This window comes from Bombina bombina, chromosome 1, assembly GCF_027579735.1.
Source record: "Bombina bombina isolate aBomBom1 chromosome 1, aBomBom1.pri, whole genome shotgun sequence".
In the NCBI taxonomy this organism is placed as follows: Eukaryota; Metazoa; Chordata; class Amphibia; order Anura; family Bombinatoridae; genus Bombina; species Bombina bombina.
The window spans coordinates 803,325,701-803,344,498 of NC_069499.1; the positions used below are offsets into that span (position 1 = coordinate 803,325,701).

General features: G+C 37.9%; 1 protein-coding gene across 2 annotated transcripts in view; it reads right to left on the bottom strand.

Moving 5' to 3' along the window:
* Positions 1-3,174: 3,174 nt before the first annotated feature.
* The window catches only part of SYTL4 (synaptotagmin like 4), a 222,535-nt gene continuing 206,911 nt past the window's right edge, over positions 3,175-18,798 (bottom strand). For both annotated transcript variants that reach the window (XM_053699378.1, XM_053699379.1), the window contains 3 exons: positions 5,347-5,446; positions 4,129-4,337; positions 3,175-3,457 (listed from right to left, as the gene is read on the bottom strand). In XM_053699378.1, the coding sequence (XP_053555353.1) occupies positions 3,318-3,457; positions 4,129-4,337; positions 5,347-5,446 (449 nt within the window). In that variant the 3' untranslated portion in view covers positions 3,175-3,317. The remainder of the gene's footprint in view (positions 3,458-4,128; positions 4,338-5,346; positions 5,447-18,798) is intronic.

The window sequence follows — 18,798 nt, forward strand, 5'->3', positions numbered from 1 at the left end:
CCCAGAGGGGAATACGATACCAAATGACGCCTTCAATAAGCTTTTTCAGTGGATCTGAGCTCCTCACACATGCATCTGCATGCCTTGCTTCTCAAAAACAACTGCGCATTAGTGGTGCGAAAATGAGGCTCTGCCTATGACTAGAGAAGGCCCCCAGTGAAAAAGGTGTCCAATACAGTGCCTGCCGTTTTTTTAACAGAATTCCCAAGATTAAAATAACTCTCCAAAGTTGTAAACCATTAAATATGTTTATAAAGTAATCGTTTTGGCCCAGAAAAATGTCTACCAGTCTTTAAAGCCCTTGTGAAGCCCTTATTCTTATATTGAAAATTCAGAAAATGGCTTACCGGATCCCATAGGGAAAATGACAGCTTCCAGCATTACCAAGTCTTGTTAGAAATGTGTCATACCTCAAGCAGCCAAAGTCTGCTCACTGTTTCCCCCAACTGAAGTTAATTCCTCTCAACAGTCCTGTGTGGAAACAGCCATCGATTTTAGTAACGGTTGCTAAAATCATTTTCCTCTTACAAACAGAAATCTTCATCTCTTTTCTGTTTCAGAGTAAATAGTACATACCAGCACTATTTTAAAATAACAAACTCTTGATTGAAGAATAAAAACTACATTTAAACACCAAAAAACTCTGAGCCATCTCCGTGGAGATGTTGCCTGTGCAACGGCAAAGAGAATGACTGGGGAAGGCGGAGCCTAGGAGGGATCATGTGACCAGCTTTGCTGGGCTCTTTGCCATTTCCTGTTGGGGAGGAGAATATCCCACAAGTAAGGATGACGCCGTGGACCGGACACACCTATGTTGGAGAAAACCAAGGCTATATTTCTCTTGACATTGAGTGATAGCAAAGATGCTAAAAAAATGCTCTGGTACTTTAAAGGGACACTGAACCCAATTTTTTTCTTTCATGATTCAGATAGAGCATGCCATTTTAAGCAATTTTCTAATTTACTTCTATTATCAATTTTTATTAGTTCTCTTGCTATCTTTATTTGAAAAAGAAGGCATCTAAACTAAGGAGCCAGCAAAATTTTTGGTTCAGCACAAAGGACAGCACTTGTTTATTTGTGCTGTCCAATCAGCAAGGACAACCCAGGTTGGTCACTAAAAATGGGCCGGTATCTAAACTTACATTCTAGCTTTTCAAATAAACATAACAAAAGAATGAAGAAAATTTGATAATAGGAGTTAATTAGAAAGTTGCTTAAAATTGCATGATCTATCTGAATCACGAAAGAAAAAATTTGGGTTCAGTGTCAGTTTTTTTAGACATGATTAACGAACAGTAAACTCTAAAAATGTCTTAAATTATTTATATGAAAGAGCATTCTATTATAAGCATTAAAATATTTAAATGAAAAAAGGGAAAGCTAAAGCTGTATATTTCGATTTTTTATTCTATAAGGTTTTTATATTCTTTATTAATAGGATTTGGGTTTATGGGTCAGTGTTTTATATATATATATATTTGAGGGGCTCATAGCAGCCAGTCTATACATAGATACGCGCCTATGTGGTCATTATCTGTATATAGATACTTATAGTGAACATGCTGCACTGTATAATGGTTTAAGTGTAGAGATATTTTGTCATACTGCACAGCATATTCATTATAGGGTACATACTCATCATATTTATACAGAGTGTATTTAATAGTATAACGTTTATACAAACTCCAGTCATTATAAAGCACAATATGGTTACTGCTAATGTATAAATTCAGCATTGCTCATTATCAATGTGTGTAAACGTGCGTGTATATGTGTATATATATATATATATATATATATATATATATATACACACATATATATATATATATATATACACACATATATATATATATATATATATATATATATATACACATACACACACACACACACCCCTATACATATACACACATACACGCACTATACAAACTACTCATTATACAGAGAGCCATGTTTATTATTGCTTATTAGTGAGTTACCTTTGTGGTGTTAGTGCCCTCTGTTGAATAGGTCCACTACTGTCAAGATTTGTCTATCAAATAACCAACAATGGTAGTATCTAAACATGGTAATCAGGGGTAACTTAAGACAAAGTTTTATTTATTTTGCCATAATAAATGCGTAATGGAGAATCTAGTCATGCATCATACGGTATATAAATATTTATTGACATATACACGTGTAACTAATTTAATGTTCATGCACACAGACATATGTACATAGGCACAAAAATATAAATATGTTTATATATATATGTATTTAAACAGGTTTTGTGTAATTACTAACAGACGTAAAATTGTTCTCATTATAAAATTATTAGAAAGTACATAGAATAATCAGGCTTTTTAAAACTGAGGTTGAGAAAATGTATTCATATCATATTAAAAATCTCCCATGTTAACTAAGCAGTATTCTGTAACAAGCCACAGCTGAAAATGAGTAGAAAGAATGAAAGTAGAACTGTGATTATCAGCAATAATTTGATCAAATGACTTTTCAAACTAACACAAAGTCTTCCAACATGGCACAGATACCACAATACATAGCAAAGTAGTAAGGTTTTACAGAACGTTCTGACGTATAAACCAATATGCTCTATTGTAACAGAAGCATATTTAGGAGCCATAATAGTAAAAAAATGACAAAAAATCATATTAGTTAAAGGAAGTAACTTGAAGACTATGGACCATATACTACTGTGTATTTAAACCCCAAAAAAGAAGTTAAACACACAATGCTGCTCAAGACCCACGGAGCAATCCGCAGCGCTAATTGCACACTGGATTAGTAGCAGGTTTTACGCTGCACCAGCAGTGCTCTGCGGGTCCCAAACGGCACTTTTACTGTGTTTAACCACTTTGTGGGGGTGATAGATTTCAAATTACATGCTCTAATGAAATGAAGCATGTCATTTTAACACCACTGGTTTTCATTTGTTACATTGTGATGAACTTCTGCAAAGTGTATAGACACTAAAACTCTTCATACTAATTCATTCCTATTAAATACAAATAAAATCTAAACACGATAAAATATAGGAAATTAATTCACTTATATTCATTTTAAAAAGTGCCTCTGTAGACGTTTCTACACACACCAATCCAAAACGTGACAAATAGATAAACCATAAGCTATTTAAACAATAATGACATGGAAATAAACACAAAATGTTCTTATTCTTAGACTTTAATAAAATACATTGATTCATCTTTGCCGTTATAATATACAGTGCATTAAAATAACAAAGGGATTTTCTTTGATTTGAGTCTCAATTCTTGTCAAGGGATCTAGAATATGTTTCTTGGTACTTATTACTTTGGTTTAGCCATGCTGGAACGGAGCTGCAAGGTCCCTTCTGCCCAGGATCCCGGATATTGCCTCATCTTCTGCCACAGACTCAGCTCCTCACCAGTGGAATCCATCCAGTCTGCAGGCTGCCCACTGGACAAGCCTTGAACCACAAATGTGATTAGGGCACATGTAGCAAACGGTTTATATAAAGTATTTTTGTACAGCGTTCAAAAAACATTTGACTGACTATAGAATAAAAAGACGAAACGGTAAGGGACCATTAAACGTATATACACTGTAAACTCTTGCACCTGAGCGGGTACACCAAAAATAGGATATATAGCCCAGAAATCACCTGTAAGCTTTTGGTTAGCGCTTGTTTTTTAGGCGTTGTTTGCCGATATAAAGAAGTCTGTTTAACCAGACTGTTTTTTATGTGCAATAAATATTTTTTATTCAAGTCTGGAGCCTTTATCGGTCCTCTGTTTATTGGACAAGAATTTATTACATGGGCGTTTCCACTAAGAGCTGAGTTATAGCTCTTGCCTGTGACATAACAGAAGACTTCTGGACTATGTATTTTATTTGTGGTACACTAATATTACACATTTGTTTGCTTATTTCTTGTGTATACTTACAGGGATTTCACTTAATAAGCTGGTGCCTCAGAAAGAGTACATGTAAAAAGACTGCACATATTGATATATATTATACACACACTCTAGTTTTAACAAGAGGGCACTGCCAAATATATCACATTTGCACACTGTAAATAACTGTGTCTCTTATATAAACAGAAGTATTGTTATAGTTAATATATAGGTGTCTTACCATTTCCAATACCCAGTCTCACTCCACCCAAGAAGTCATTGCTGGACAGTGGTTCCCGATCCCAGACTGTCAGTTCCAGACAAACGTTCTGAAGGTCATCAGGTTTTACCCCGCTGTACACAAATGTATGGTTGTAATGAGGATTCAGGGTCTTCTTTACAACAGGGGTCTTCCTCTTTGTATTCTTGTTTTTTATTGGAAGAAGATACCTACAATCAAGAAGGAAAGACACATTTATACAGTAACAATATTGAACTTCATTTGTTAAAAAGTGTTACATAACATATCTCCAGCATTGATTATATTCATTTTAAAGGGACACTGAACCCAATTTTTTTCTTTCATGATTCAGATAGAGCATGACATTTTAAGCAACTTTCAAATGTACTCCTATTATCAATTTTTCTTCATTCTCTTGCTATCTTTATTTTAAAAGCAGGAATGTAAATCTTAGCAGCCAGCCCATTTTAGGTTCAGCACCATGGATAGCGCTTACTTATTGAAGGCTTACATTTACCCACCAATAAGCAAGCATAACACAGGTTCTCAACCAAAAATGGGCTGGCTCCTATGCATCACATTCCTGTTTTTTAAATAAAGATAGCAAGAGAACGTAGGAAAATTGATAATAGGAGTAAATTAGAAAGTTGCTTAAAATTGCATGGTCTATCTGAATCATGAAAGAAAAAAATTAGGTTTAGTGTCCATTTAAGTCAAGCAAAAATGATTGCCTTCCAAGTATGGATCACATAAAGAAATAGTCTATCAGGCTTCCTCCAACTACCACAGCATCATATGAAGTAATGCTGCTTGTTAAAAGGACATGAAAATGTGTCGGTCACAAAAATATTCACATGCATACTGGCAATTGCAACAAGACATTTGTTTGCTTATTTATGCCATGTTATTTAGCATCTTGTTTGACACTTTCTCTTTGTTATTATTCAGGTATTCATTTTGGATTAAGGGCTAGATTTATCAATTTGTGGAAAGAGATGGTTCACATGTTGTGACCCTGTTCTTATTTCTTAGCAAACTTTGGGCACATTTGTTCCCCATATTTTCCATACCATTTAACATAATTTGAATTTTTCACTAACAAATAGTGGCCATTGTAATTTTTTTATTGAAAAACTATTCATGAGCAATTTGCTGGACTAAATATTTGATTATTCAGAGCTCACTGTCTTATTACATGTACGGCAGATCTTCACTCACCCTTTCACAAAGCTATCAGATGTTCCTCCTGCCTTGACAGCTGTAAGATTTTTAGCTTCTTTAATCCAAACCTGGAGTTCTCCTCCATCCTCTGTTTTACCTAGTAAACAATGATAAATCTTTTAAGAGACCTGCTAATTTGCATTACAAATACTACTAGAAAAGTGCCTGATATGGCCTTCATTACATAAACGTACAAAACACTTAATTTACTGAAGTATTTAATAATAAAACAAAACATTTTATGTCCATACATGAAGGTGGAACAAACCTCAATATAAAGAAAACACTAGAGAACCATTATAATTACATTAAAGGGACAGTGTACTCCATAATTTTTATCGTTTAAAAATATAGATAATATCTTTATTACCCATTCCCCAGTGTTGCATAACCAACACGGTTATATTAATATACTTTTTACAGCTGTGATTACCTTGTATCTAAGCCTCCCCCCTTATTTCAGTTCTTTTGACAGGATTACATTTTAGACAATCAGTGCTGACTCATAAGTAACTCCATAGGAGTGAGCCCAATGTTATCGATATGGCACACATGAATTAACGCTGTCTATCAGTAAAAAAAACTGTCAAAATGAGATAAGAGGCGGCCTTCAAGGGCTTAGACATTAGCATATGAGCCTACCTAGGTTTAGCTTTTAACAAAGAATACCAACAGAACAAAGCAAATATGATGAACTTGTAAAGTTGTTTAAAATTGCGTGCCCTATCTGAATCATAAAGTTTAATTTTGACTAGACTGTCCCTTTAACATTCTAAACAGAACTTTTTCTTTATTTTTTATAAAGAAGCAATCGTTATTTCCTCTCTTTGCATTTCTTTCCTTATTTGTACCCATATTTATGAATTTTATTGATTAGTCAATTTTTTTTTTAAAGAAATATCAAAGTATTTTTTCTTTTTTTGTGTCTTGTCTTTCTCTTCTTTATCATGACCTACATCCATATTCTAAGTAGGGCACAAGCACAATAAAAGTTATCACTATAGACAACTTTTATTGGAAGCCATTTTGAAAACAAGAGTGCATTGCAACAATTCCTCTAACAGAATTTGATATACACCAGTAAAAGTTCCTATTAAAATGTATGGTTCCAAATAATATCATTAAAGGGATATGAAGCCCGAAACATTTTTTTAGACAGACCATACAATTTAAAAAAAATTCCAATTTACTTATATTATCAAATTTGCTTTATTAATTTGTTAAAGAGATACCTAGGTAGGTCTCTGGAGCACTACTAATATTGTAGCTGCACATTAGTCTTGTTAAGTTGATGCATGTGTAGTAGAAAGCAATCAGCAACATTCCTTCATGCCAGGTGACATTCATATGGTATTTCTTTCCATCATTACACTAAATTAAAGGGGCATGGTACTAAGGTGACCAGGCATCCTGATTTTTCAGGACAGTCCTGAATTTGGGAAGTCTGTCCCTAACTTTTCAAAGGGCAATTCAGGGCACTGATTTTAGCGTAGGTGTTCTGGATTGTCTCAAATTTTCACTGCATATTTAGCATGAGATGACCAAAAATAAGCGCTACCTATTTAGCTCTCTTAGCCATCTTGCACTAAATAAGTAACACTCATTTTGGGCGATGCAGATTGTAATGTCCCAGCAGAGAATGTGAGAGAACAATGTCATATTATTCTATAGGTCAGTGCAGGGTGGATTTGATTTAAATCACTAGTCAGTAAGACTGATTTATATCATGGTTTACATTTTTAGAATAATACATTTTAAGATTATTTTTTCCAGTTATATCACACCGTTGTGGATTTGGTTATATATCATTAGATATGAAAAGATAGATCATTGAAATTAAAGGGACATTCCAGTCAAAATTTTAAGGAACATAGATGAATTACATCTTTGAGTAGAAACATATGTACAATATACATGTATTGGCAAAAATGCTTCTAGTAAAAGTTATCACTGTTTTAGTGTTAACATTTTCCTCTGCACGTGCACGTGAAACATAGCTAAATATTCTCAGTACACCAGCATTTTAAATACTGTAGCTGCTCAGAGCGCCAATGGGGCTTGTATCATGTCAACAATTAATAAATTGAGTCATTGCCAGATGGTACAAGCACCTTAGGCTCTTTGAGCAAGTGCTGCGTTTAAATTGCTGGTGCACGGTGCATACCTAAATACACTTTTGAAACAGCCATAGCTTTTATTAGAAGAAGTTTTGCTAATACAAGTATATTACAAAAATGTTTCTATTCAAAACTAAAATGCATCCATGTGGATTTCAATTTTGGCTGGAATGTCCCTTTAATTAAATTATTTTGAGGTGAACTATCTCCAGTGTAATTGCTTAATCATTCATATTTGATCTACTTTATTGTAAGGAGAAAAATAATGATTACATTTATAACAACAATTGACAGTTTTATTTAACTAAAACAGTAACATTAGTTTTCATTTTCAATGATTGCCCCTCCCTCCTCACACTTAGGTCCTTGTGCAGATCTATTCCACTCAAAACAATCTTCTATTCAGTGAGCTTCTTGAAACTTAGTATGGATTGATTCAGTGTACATAGATTTGCAGGGGAGCAATGGCATTCAAGGGACAGTAAATTCAAAATTAAACTTTCATGATACAGAAAGAACATGCAATTTTTAACAATTTTACAATTGACTTCTCTTATCTAATTTGCTTTGTTCCTTTGGTATCCATTGTTGAAAGGCCTGCATAGGTAGGCTCATAAGCAATCCATTTATGTGAGCTAGCTGCTTGTCACTGTCTCACCCAATGTATTCAGCTAGGCCCCAGTAGAGCATTGCTCTCCTTCAACAAAGGATTCCAAGAGAATAAAGCAATTCTAATATTAAGTAAATCTGAAATCTAAAAATTGTATGCTCTATCTGAAACCTGATTATGCCCCTTTAAGGTCTGTTGATCAACTCTGTATGTTTATTTTATAACATTTTGCTGTGAAGAAGGGGCATCTTATTTCTGCAGACACAAATTTACTGTTTTGAGAATTACCAATATGTGAAAATGTCTTCAAGATAGAAAAATTGTCCAAAAAATTCTGACAGAAACCTCTGGTAGAGTATGACATTGTGAACAGATTAATGGCCTTAATTTACCAAAAAGAAAACATTTACAGCCATAAAAAACAGAATTTATGCTTACCTGATAAATTACTTTCTCCAACGGTGTGTCCGGTCCACGGCGTCATCCTTACTTGTGGGATATTCTCTTCCCCAACAGGAAATGGCAAAGAGTCCCAGCAAAGCTGGTCACATGATCCCTCCTAGGCTCCGCCCACCCCAGTCATTCGACCGACGGACAGGAGGAAATATATATAGGAGAAACCATATGATACCGTGGTGACTGTAGTTAGAGAAAATAATTCATCAGACCTGATTAAAAAACCAGGGCGGGCCGTGGACCGGACACACCGTTGGAGAAAGTAATTTATCAGGTAAGCATAAATTCTGTTTTCTCCAACATTGGTGTGTCCGGTCCACGGCGTCATCCTTACTTGTGGGAACCAATACCAAAGCTTTAGGACACGGATGAAGGGAGGGAGCAAATCAGGTCACCTAAATGGAAGGCACCACGGCTTGCAAAACCTTTCTCCCAATCATATTTACATATCTGGTCAACAGAAGCCTCGTTCTTGAAGGCCCATGTGGAAGCCACAGCCCTAGTGGAGTGAGCTGTGATTCTTTCAGGAGGCTGCCGTCCGGCAGTCTCATAAGCCAATCGGATAATGCTTTTAAGCCAAAAGGAAAGAGAAGTAGAAGTCGCTTTTTGACCTCTCCTTTTACCAGAATAAACAACAAACAAGGAAGATGTTTGTCTGAAATCTTTAGTAGCCTCTAAATAGAATTTTAGAGCACGGACTACGTCCAAATTGTGTAACAAACGTTCCTTCTTTGAAACTGGATTCGGACACAAAGAAGGTACAACTATCTCCTGGTTAATATTTTTGTTGGAAACAACTTTCGGAAGAAAACCAGGCTTAGTACGCAAAACCACCTTATCTGCATGGAACACCAGATAGGGCGGAGAACACTGCAGAGCAGATAACTCTGAAACTCTTCTAGCAGAAGAAATTGCAACCAAAAACAAAACTTTCCAAGATAATAACTTAATATCTACGGAATGTAAGGGTTCAAACGGAACCCCTTGAAGAACTGAAAGAACTAGATTTAGACTCCAGGGAGGAGTCAAAGGTCTGTAAACAGGCTTGATCCTAACCAGAGCCTGAACAAATGCTTGAACATCTGGCACAGCTGCCAGTCTTTTGTGAAGTAAAACAGATAAAGCAGAGATCTGTCCCTTCAGAGAACTTGCAGATAATCCTTTCTCCAAACCTTCTTGTAGAAAGGATAGAATCTTAGGAATTTTTATCTTGTTCCATGGGAATCCTTTAGATTCACACCAACAGATATATTTTTTCCATATTTTATGGTAAATTTTTCTAGTTACAGGCTTTCTAGCCTGAATCAGAGTATCTATTACAGAATCTGAAAACCCACGCTTTGATAAAATCAAGCGTTCAATCTCCAAGCCGTCAGTTGGAGGGAAACCAGATTCGGATGTTCGAATGGACCCTGAACAAGAAGGTCCTGTCTCAAAGGTAGCTTCCATGGTGGAGCCGATGACATATTCACCAGGTCTGCATACCAAGTCCTGCGTGGCCACGCAGGAGCTATCAAGATCACCGAGGCCCTCTCCTGATTGATCCTGGCTACCAGCCTGGGGATGAGAGGAAACGGTGGGAATACATAAGCTAGGTTGAAGGTCCAAGGTGCTACTAGTGCATCTACTAGGGTCGCCTTGGGATCCCTGGATCTGGACCCGTAGCAAGGAACCTTGAAGTTCTGACGAGACGCCATCAGATCCATGTCTGGAATGCCCCATAATTGAGTTATTTGGGCAAAGATTTCCGGATGGAGTTCCCACTCCCCCGGATGGAATGTCTGACGACTCAGAAAATCCGCTTCCCAATTTTCCACTCCTGGGATGTGGATCGCAGACAAGTGGCAGGAGTGATCCTCCGCCCATTGAATTATCTTGGTCACTTCTTTCATCGCCAGGGAAGTCCTTGTTCCCCCCTGATGATGGATATATGCAACGGTCGTCATGTTGTCTGGCTGAAACCTTATGAATTTGGCCTTTGCTAGTTGAGGCCAAGCTCTGAAAGCATTGAATATCGCTCTCAGTTCCAGAATGTTTATCGGGAGAAGAGACTCTTCCCGAGACCATAGACCCTGAGCTTTCAGGGATTCCCAGACCGCGCCCCAGCCCACTAGGCTGGCGTCGGTCGTGACAATGACCCACTCTGGTCTGCGGAAGCTCATTCCCTGTGACAGATTGTCCAGGGTCAGCCACCAACGGAGTGAATCTCTGGTCTTTTGATCTACTTGAATCGTCGGAGACAAGTCTGTATAATCCCCATTCCACTGTCTGAGCATGCACAGTTGTAATGGTCTTAGATGAATTCGTGCAAAAGGAACTATGTCCATTGTTGCAACCATCAATCCTATTACTTCCATGCACTGCGCTATGGAAGGACAAGGAACAGAATGAAGTACTTGACAAGAGCTTAGAAGTTTTGATTTTCTGACCTCTGTCAGAAACATCCTCATTTCTAAGGAATCTATTATTGTTCCCAAGAAGGGAACTCTTGTTGACGGGGACAGAGAACTTTTTTCTTTGTTCACCTTCCATCCGTGAGATCTGAGAAAGGCTAGGACGATGTCCGTATGAGCCTTTGCTTTTGACAGGGACGACGCTTGAATCAGGATGTCGTCCAAGTAAGGTACTACTGCAATGCCCCTTGTTCTTAGAACCGCTAGAAGGGACCCTAGTATCTTTGTGAAAATCCTTGGAGCAGTGGCTAATCCAAATGGAAGTGCCACAAACTGGTAATGCTTGTCCAGAAAAGCGAACCTTAGGAACTGATGATGTTCCTTGTGGATAGGAATATGTAGGTACGCATCCTTTAAATCCACGGTAGTCATAAATTGATTTTCCTGGATAGTAGGTAGGATCGTTCGAATAGTTTCCATTTTGAACTATGGTACCCTGAGAAATTTGTTTAGGATCTTTAGATCCAAAATTGGTCTGAATGTTCCCTCTTTTTTGGGAACTATGAACAGATTGGAATAAAATCCCATTCCTTGTTCTCTTATTGGAACTGGATGTATCACTCCCATCTTTAACAGGTCTTCTACACAATGTAAGAATGCCTGTCTCTTTATTTGGTTTGAAGATAATTGAGACCTGTGGAACCTTCCCCTTGGGGGTAGTTCCTTGAATTCCAGGAGATAACCTTGAGAAACTATTTCTAGCGCCCAAGGATCCTGAACATCTCTTGCCCAAGCCTGAGCAAAGAGAGAAAGTCTGCCCCCCACTAGATCCGGTCCCGGATCGGGGGCTATCCCTTCATGCTGTTTTGGTAGAAGTGGTAGGCTTCTTGGCCTGCTTACCCTTGTTCCAGCCTTGCATTGGTTTCCAGGCTGGTTTGGGTTGTGAAGTATTACCCTCTTGCTTAGAGGATACAGAATTAGAGACTGGTCCGTTTCTGCGAAAGGGACGAAAATTAGGCTTATTATTAGCCTTAAAAGACCTATCCTGTGGGAGGGCGTGGCCCTTTCCCCCAGTGATGTCTGAAATAATCTCTTTCAAATCAGGTCCAAATAATGTTTTACCTTTGAAAGGAATGTTAAGCAATTTTGTCTTGGAAGACACATCCGCTGACCAAGACTTTAGCCAAAGCACTCTGCGCGCCACGACAGCAAACCCTGAATTTTTCGCCGCTAATCTAGCTAATTGCAAAGCGGCATCTAAAACAAAAGAGTTAGCCAATTTAAGTGCTTGAACTCTGTCCATAACCTCCTCATACGAAGATTCTTTACTGAGCGATTTTTCTAGTTCCTCGAACCAGAAACACGCTGCCGTAGTGACAGGAACAATGCATGAAATTGGTTGTAGAAGGTAACCTTGCTGTACAAAAATCTTTTTAAGCAAACCCTCTAATTTCTTATCCATAGGATCTTTGAAAGCACAACTATCTTCGATAGGAATAGTAGTGCGTTTGTTTAGAGTAGAAACCGCCCCCTCGACCTTGGGGACTGTCTGCCATAAGTCCTTTCTGGGGTCGACTATAGGAAATAATTTCTTAAATATAGGGGGGGGAACAAAAGGTATGCCGGGCCTTTCCCACTCTTTATTTACTATGTCCGCCACCCGCTTGGGTATAGGAAAAGCGTCGGGGGGCACCGGAACCTCTAGGAACTTGTCCATCTTACATAATTTCTCTGGAATGACCAAATTGTCACAATCATCCAGAGTAGATAACACCTCCTTAAGCAGTGCACGGAGATGTTCTAATTTAAATTTAAATGTCACAACATCAGGTTCAGCTTGATGAGAAATTTTTCCTGAATCTGAAATTTCTCCATCAGACAAAACCTCCCTCATGGCCCCTTGAGATTGGTGTGAGGGTATGTCAGAACAGTTATCATCAGCGTCCTCTTGCTCTTTATTTTTTTAAACAGAGCAATCGCGCTTTCTCTGATAAGTAGGCATTTTGGATAAAAGATTTGCTATGGAGTTATCCATTACAGCCGTTAATTGTTGCATGGTAATAAGTATTGGCGCACTAGATGTACTAGGGGCCTCCTGTGTGGGCATAACTGGTGTAGACACAGTAGGGGATGATGTAGTATCATGTTTACTCCCCTCATTTGAGGAATCATCTTGGGCAATCTGTTGCATTACTGTCCTTACTTTGTTTGGACACTATGGCACAATTATCACATAAATTTAAATGGGGAGACACATTGGCTTTCATACATATAGAACATAGCTTATCTGATGGTACAGACATGTTAAACAGGCTTAAACTTGTCAACAAAGCACAAAAAACGTTTTAAAATAAAACCGTTACTGTCACTTTAAATTTCAAACTGAAAACACTTTATTACTGAATATGTGAAAAAGTATGAAGGAATTGTTCAAAATTCACCAAAATTTCACCACAGTGTCTTAAAGCATTAAAAGTATTGCACACCAAATTTCACCTTTAACCCTTAAATTAACGGAACCGGAGCCGTTTTTACATTTAACCCCTATACAGTCCCAGAATGAGGCTCTGTCTATAACTAGAAAGGCCCCCATCTGAAAAAGGTGTCCAACACAGTGCCTGCCGTTTTTCTAAACGTTCCCCAAGATTATAATACCAATAATTAGTTAGAATCTGCATAATATGCCTAGTAAAGCAATTGTTTTAGCCCAGAAAAATGTCTACCAGTTTTTAAGCCCTTTTTGAAGCCCTTTATTCTTTTATGTTTAACTAAGAAAATGGCTTACCGGTCCCCATGAGGGGAAATGACAGCCTTCCAGCATTACATGGTCTTGTTAGAAATATGGCTAGTCATACCTTAAGCAGAAAAGACTGCTAACTGTTTCCCCCAACTGAAGTTACTTCATCTCAACAGTCCTATGTGGAAACAGCAAACGATTTTAGTTACTGTCTGCTAAAATCATCTTCCTCTCACAAACAGAAATCTTCATCCTTTTCTGTTTCAGAGTAAATAGTACATACCAGCACTATTTTAAAATAACAAACACTTGATAGAAGAATAAAACTACATTTAAACACCAAAAAACTCTTAACCATCTCCGTGGAGATGTTGCCTGTGCAACGGCAAAGAGAATGACTGGGGTGGGCGGAGCCTAGGAGGGATCATGTGACCAGCTTTGCTGGGACTCTTTGCCATTTCCTGTTGGGGAAGAGAATATCCCACAAGTAAGGATGACGCCGCGGACCGGACACACCAATGTTGGAGAAATACAGCATCTTGCTATATAATTAAAAACAAATCTATTTTTCAGGATGAATAAACTTTGGATTATTATTATTATCATCATTATCAGGTATTTGTAGAGCGCCAACAGGTTCCACTAATTATAATGCATCTTAATTAAAATTATGTTCAAATAGATTTTTCTTCAAAAATAATAGTAATTAAAAAAATCTTATTTAAATAAAAATAAATACATGTTTTTCTTTTAAAAAAAAAAATTAGGGGCGCGATCCAATATACGGCGCAGGTTTCGGCGCAAGCATGGAAACCTGCGCCGCCCGTAGTTTCAGCTCGCAACTCAAGCTATCTTATATACGGCGCCGTCAGATGCTAAAGTGCCGTAAGTCTGACAAACTAGCGATGTCCAGAAATCTGCATAAGTACAAATTTCTGGAGTCGCCAGTGACTTACGGCACTTTAGAAACTGCCGCCGCATAAAAAAACTGACTAAGTTATAAAATCACCCTTAACTGTCTAACACGCCTCCCCCTCTATCCGCAATCCCCCCTCTCACTCCTAATAATAAATATATTAACCCCTAAACCGCCGCTCCCGGACCCCGCCGCCAGCTACATTATCTATATTACCCCATAATCTGACCCCCCTACACCGCCGCTAGCCACATTAAATCTTTTACCCCCTAATGTGAGCCCCCTACCCCACCGCCACCTACATTAACTATATTACCCCCTAATATGATCCCCCTACGCCGCGCCACCTATTTAAACTATATTAACCCCTAATGTGAGCCCCCTACACCGCCCCCACCTATATTATATGTACTACCCCCTAATCTGACCCCCTTACACCGCCGCCACCTATATTAAAATTATTAACCCCTAATCTAATTCCCCTATACCGCCGCCACCTATATTAAATTTATTAACCCCTAAAATACTAAAATTTCCCTACCACTAAACCTAAGTCTAACCCTACAAATAGCCCTGAAAAGGGCCTTTTGCGTGGCATTGCCCCAAAGTAACCAGCTCTTTTACCAGCCCTTAAAAGGGCTTTTTGCGGGGCATTGTCACAAAGTAATCAGCTCTTTTACCTGTAATCTAATCCCCCTACACCGCCGCCACCTATAATAAATGTATGACCCCCTAATCTAATCCCCCTACACCACCGCCACCTATATTAAATATATTAACCCCTAATCTAATCCCCCTACACCGCCGCCACCTATATTAAATATTTAACCCCTAATCTGACCCCCCTACACCGCCGCCACCTATATTAACTATAGTAACCCTTATTATATTAGGGTTAATATAGTTAATATAGTTATTATATTATATATATTAACCCTATCTAACTCTAACACCCCTAACTTAATTATTATTAAAATAAATCTAAATAATATTAATAATATTAACTAAATTATTTCTATTTAAAACTAAATACTTACCTATAAAATAAACCCTAAGATAGCTACAATATAATTAATTGCATTGTAGCTATTTTAGGGTTTATATTTATTTTACAGGTAACTTGGTATTTATTTTAACTACCGGTAGGTACAATAGCTATTAAATAGTTAATAACTATTTAATACCTACCTAGTTAAAATAATTACCAATTTACCTGTAAAATAAATCCTAACCTAAGTTACAAATACACCTACACTATCAATAAATTAATTAAATAAACTACAAATATCTAAACTAAAATACAATTAAATACACTAAACTAAATTACAAAAACAAACACTAAATTACAAAAAATAAAAAAAAGATTATAAGATTTTTAAGCTAATTACACCTATTCTAAGCCCCCTAATAAAATAACAAAGCCCTCAAAATAAAAAAATTTCCCTACCCTAATCTAAATTACAAAAGTAATCAGCTCTATTACCAGCCCTTAAAAGGGCCTTTTGTGGGGCATTGCTCCAAAGTAATCAGCTCTTTTACCTGTAAAAAAAACAACAACCCCCCCATTACAACTCACCACCCACATACCCCTACTCTAACCCACCCAATCCCCCCTTAAAAAATCCTAAGTCTAACCCCCAAGTGCTCCTTACCTGTCCTGAAGACCGGCGGAGAAGGTCCTGTTCCAGGCGGAGAAGTCTTCTTCCAGGCGGCGACCTCTTCTTCTTCCAGGATCCAGCCGGCGCGGAGGAGTTGAAGATCGTCCATCTGGAACTGAAGACCGGCGATGCTGGAACTGAAGATCGGCGACGCTGGAACTGAAGACCGGAGCCAGAGCGTGGAGGATCCTCTTCATACGATCGCCGCCGTACACTGAATAGGAATTCAATGTACGCAATTAAAAATGGCGTCCCTTGAATTCCTATTGGCTGATTTGAGCCTTCAAATTCAAATCAGCCAATCGGATGCAAGCTACTTTAATTCTATTGGCTGATTTGAATAGCTAATAGAATAAGAGCTACTGTAATTCTATTGGCTGATTAGAATAGCCAATAGAATTACAGTAGCTCTTATTATATTGGCTATTCAAATCAGCCAATAGAATTAAAGTAGCTCGCATCCGATTGGCTGATTTGAATTCGAAGGCTCAAATCAGCCAATAGGAATTCAAGGGACGCCATTTTTAATCGCGTACCTTGAATTCCTATTCAGTGTACTGCGGCGATCATATGAAGAGGATCCTCCATGCTCCGGCTCCGGTCTTCAGTTCCAGCGTCGCCGATCTTCAGTTCCAGATGGACGGTCTTCAGCTCTGCGGTCATCGGTCTTCAACTCCTCCGCTCCGCGCCGGCTGGATCCTGGAAGAAGAAGAGGTCGCCGCCTGGAAGAAGACTTCTCCGCCTGGAACAGGACCTTCTCCGCCGGTCTTCAGGACAGGTAAGGAGCACTTGGGGGTTAGATTTAGGATTTTTTAAGGGGGGATTGGGTGGGTTAGACTAGGGGTATGTGGGTGGTGGGTTGTAATGGGGGGGGGGTTGTTGTTGTTTTTTACAGGTAAAAGAGCTGATTACTTTGGGGCAATGCCCCACAAAAGGCCCTTTTAAAGGCTGGTAATAGAGCTGATTACTTTTGTAATTTAGATTAGGGAAGGGAAATGTTTTTATTTTGGGGGCTTTGTTATTTTATTAGGGGGCTTAGAATAAGTGTAATTAGCTTAAAAATCTTGTAATCTTTTTTTATTTTTTGTAATTTAGTGTTTTTTTTTTTTGTAATTTAGTTTAGATATTTGTAGTTTATTTAATTAATTTATTGATAGTGTAGGTGTATTTGTAACTTAGGTTAGGATTTATTTTACAGGTAAATTGGTAATTATTTTAACTAGGTAGGTATTAAATAGTTATTAACTATTTAATAGCTATTGTACCTAGTTAAAATAAATTCCAAGTTACCTGTAAAATAAATATAAACCCTAAAATAGCTACAATGTAATTATTAGTTATATTGTAGCTATCTTAGGGTTTATTTTATAGGCAAGTATTTAGTTTTAAATAGTAATAATTTAGTTAATATTATTAATATTATTTTAATAATAATTAAGTTAGGGGTGTTGGAGTTAGATAGGGTTAATATAGTTAATATATATAATATAATAACTATATTAACCCTAATATAATTAGGGTTAATATAGGTGGCGGCGGTGTAGGGGGGTCAGATTAGGGGTTAATATATTTAATATAGGTAGCGGCGGTGTAGGGGGATTAGATTACTGGCAAAAGAGCTGATTACTTTGTGACAATGCCCCGCAAAAAGCCCTTTTAAGGGCTGGTAAAAGAGCTGGTTACTTTGGGGCAATGCCACGCAAAAGGCCCTTTTCAGGGCTATTTGTAGGGTTAGACTTAGGTTTAGTGGTAGGGAAATTTTAGTATTTTAGGGGTTAATAAATTTAATATAGGTGGCGGCGGTATAGGGGGATTAGATTAGGGATTAATAAATTTAATATAGGTGGCGTCAATATAGGGGGATTAGATTAGGGGTTAATAATTTTAATATAGGTGTCGGCGGTGTAGGGGGATTAGATTTATTATAGGTGGCGGCGGTGTAGGGGGGATTATATTACAGGTAAAAGAGCTGATTACTTTGTGACAATGCCCCGCAAAAAGCCCTTTTAAGGACTGGTAAAAGAGCAGATTACTTTGGGGCAATGCCCCGCAAAAGACCCTTTTAAGGGCTGGTAATAGAGCTGGTTACTTTGGGGCAATGCCACGCAAAAAGCCCTTTTCAGGGCTATTTTTAATTTAGTTTAGGGCAGAGACATTTTAGTATTTTAGGAGGTAATACATTTATTATAGGTGGCGGCGGTGTAGGGGGATTAGATTAGGGGTTAATATATTTAATATAGGTGGTGGCGGTGTAGGGGGATTAGATTAGGGGTTAATACATTTAATATAGGTGGCGGCGGTGTAGAAGGATTAGATTAGGGGTTAATACATTTAATATAGGTGGCGGCGGTGTAGGGGGATTAGATTAGGGGGTAATATATTTAATATAGGTGGCGGCGGTGTAGGGGGATTAGATTAATGGTTAATATATTTAATATAGGTGGCGGTGGTGTAGGGGGATTAGATTAGGTGTTAATACATTTAATATAGGTGGCGGCGGTGTAGGAGGATTAGATTAGGGGGTAATATAGTTAAAATAGGTGGCGGCGGGGTAGGGGGCTC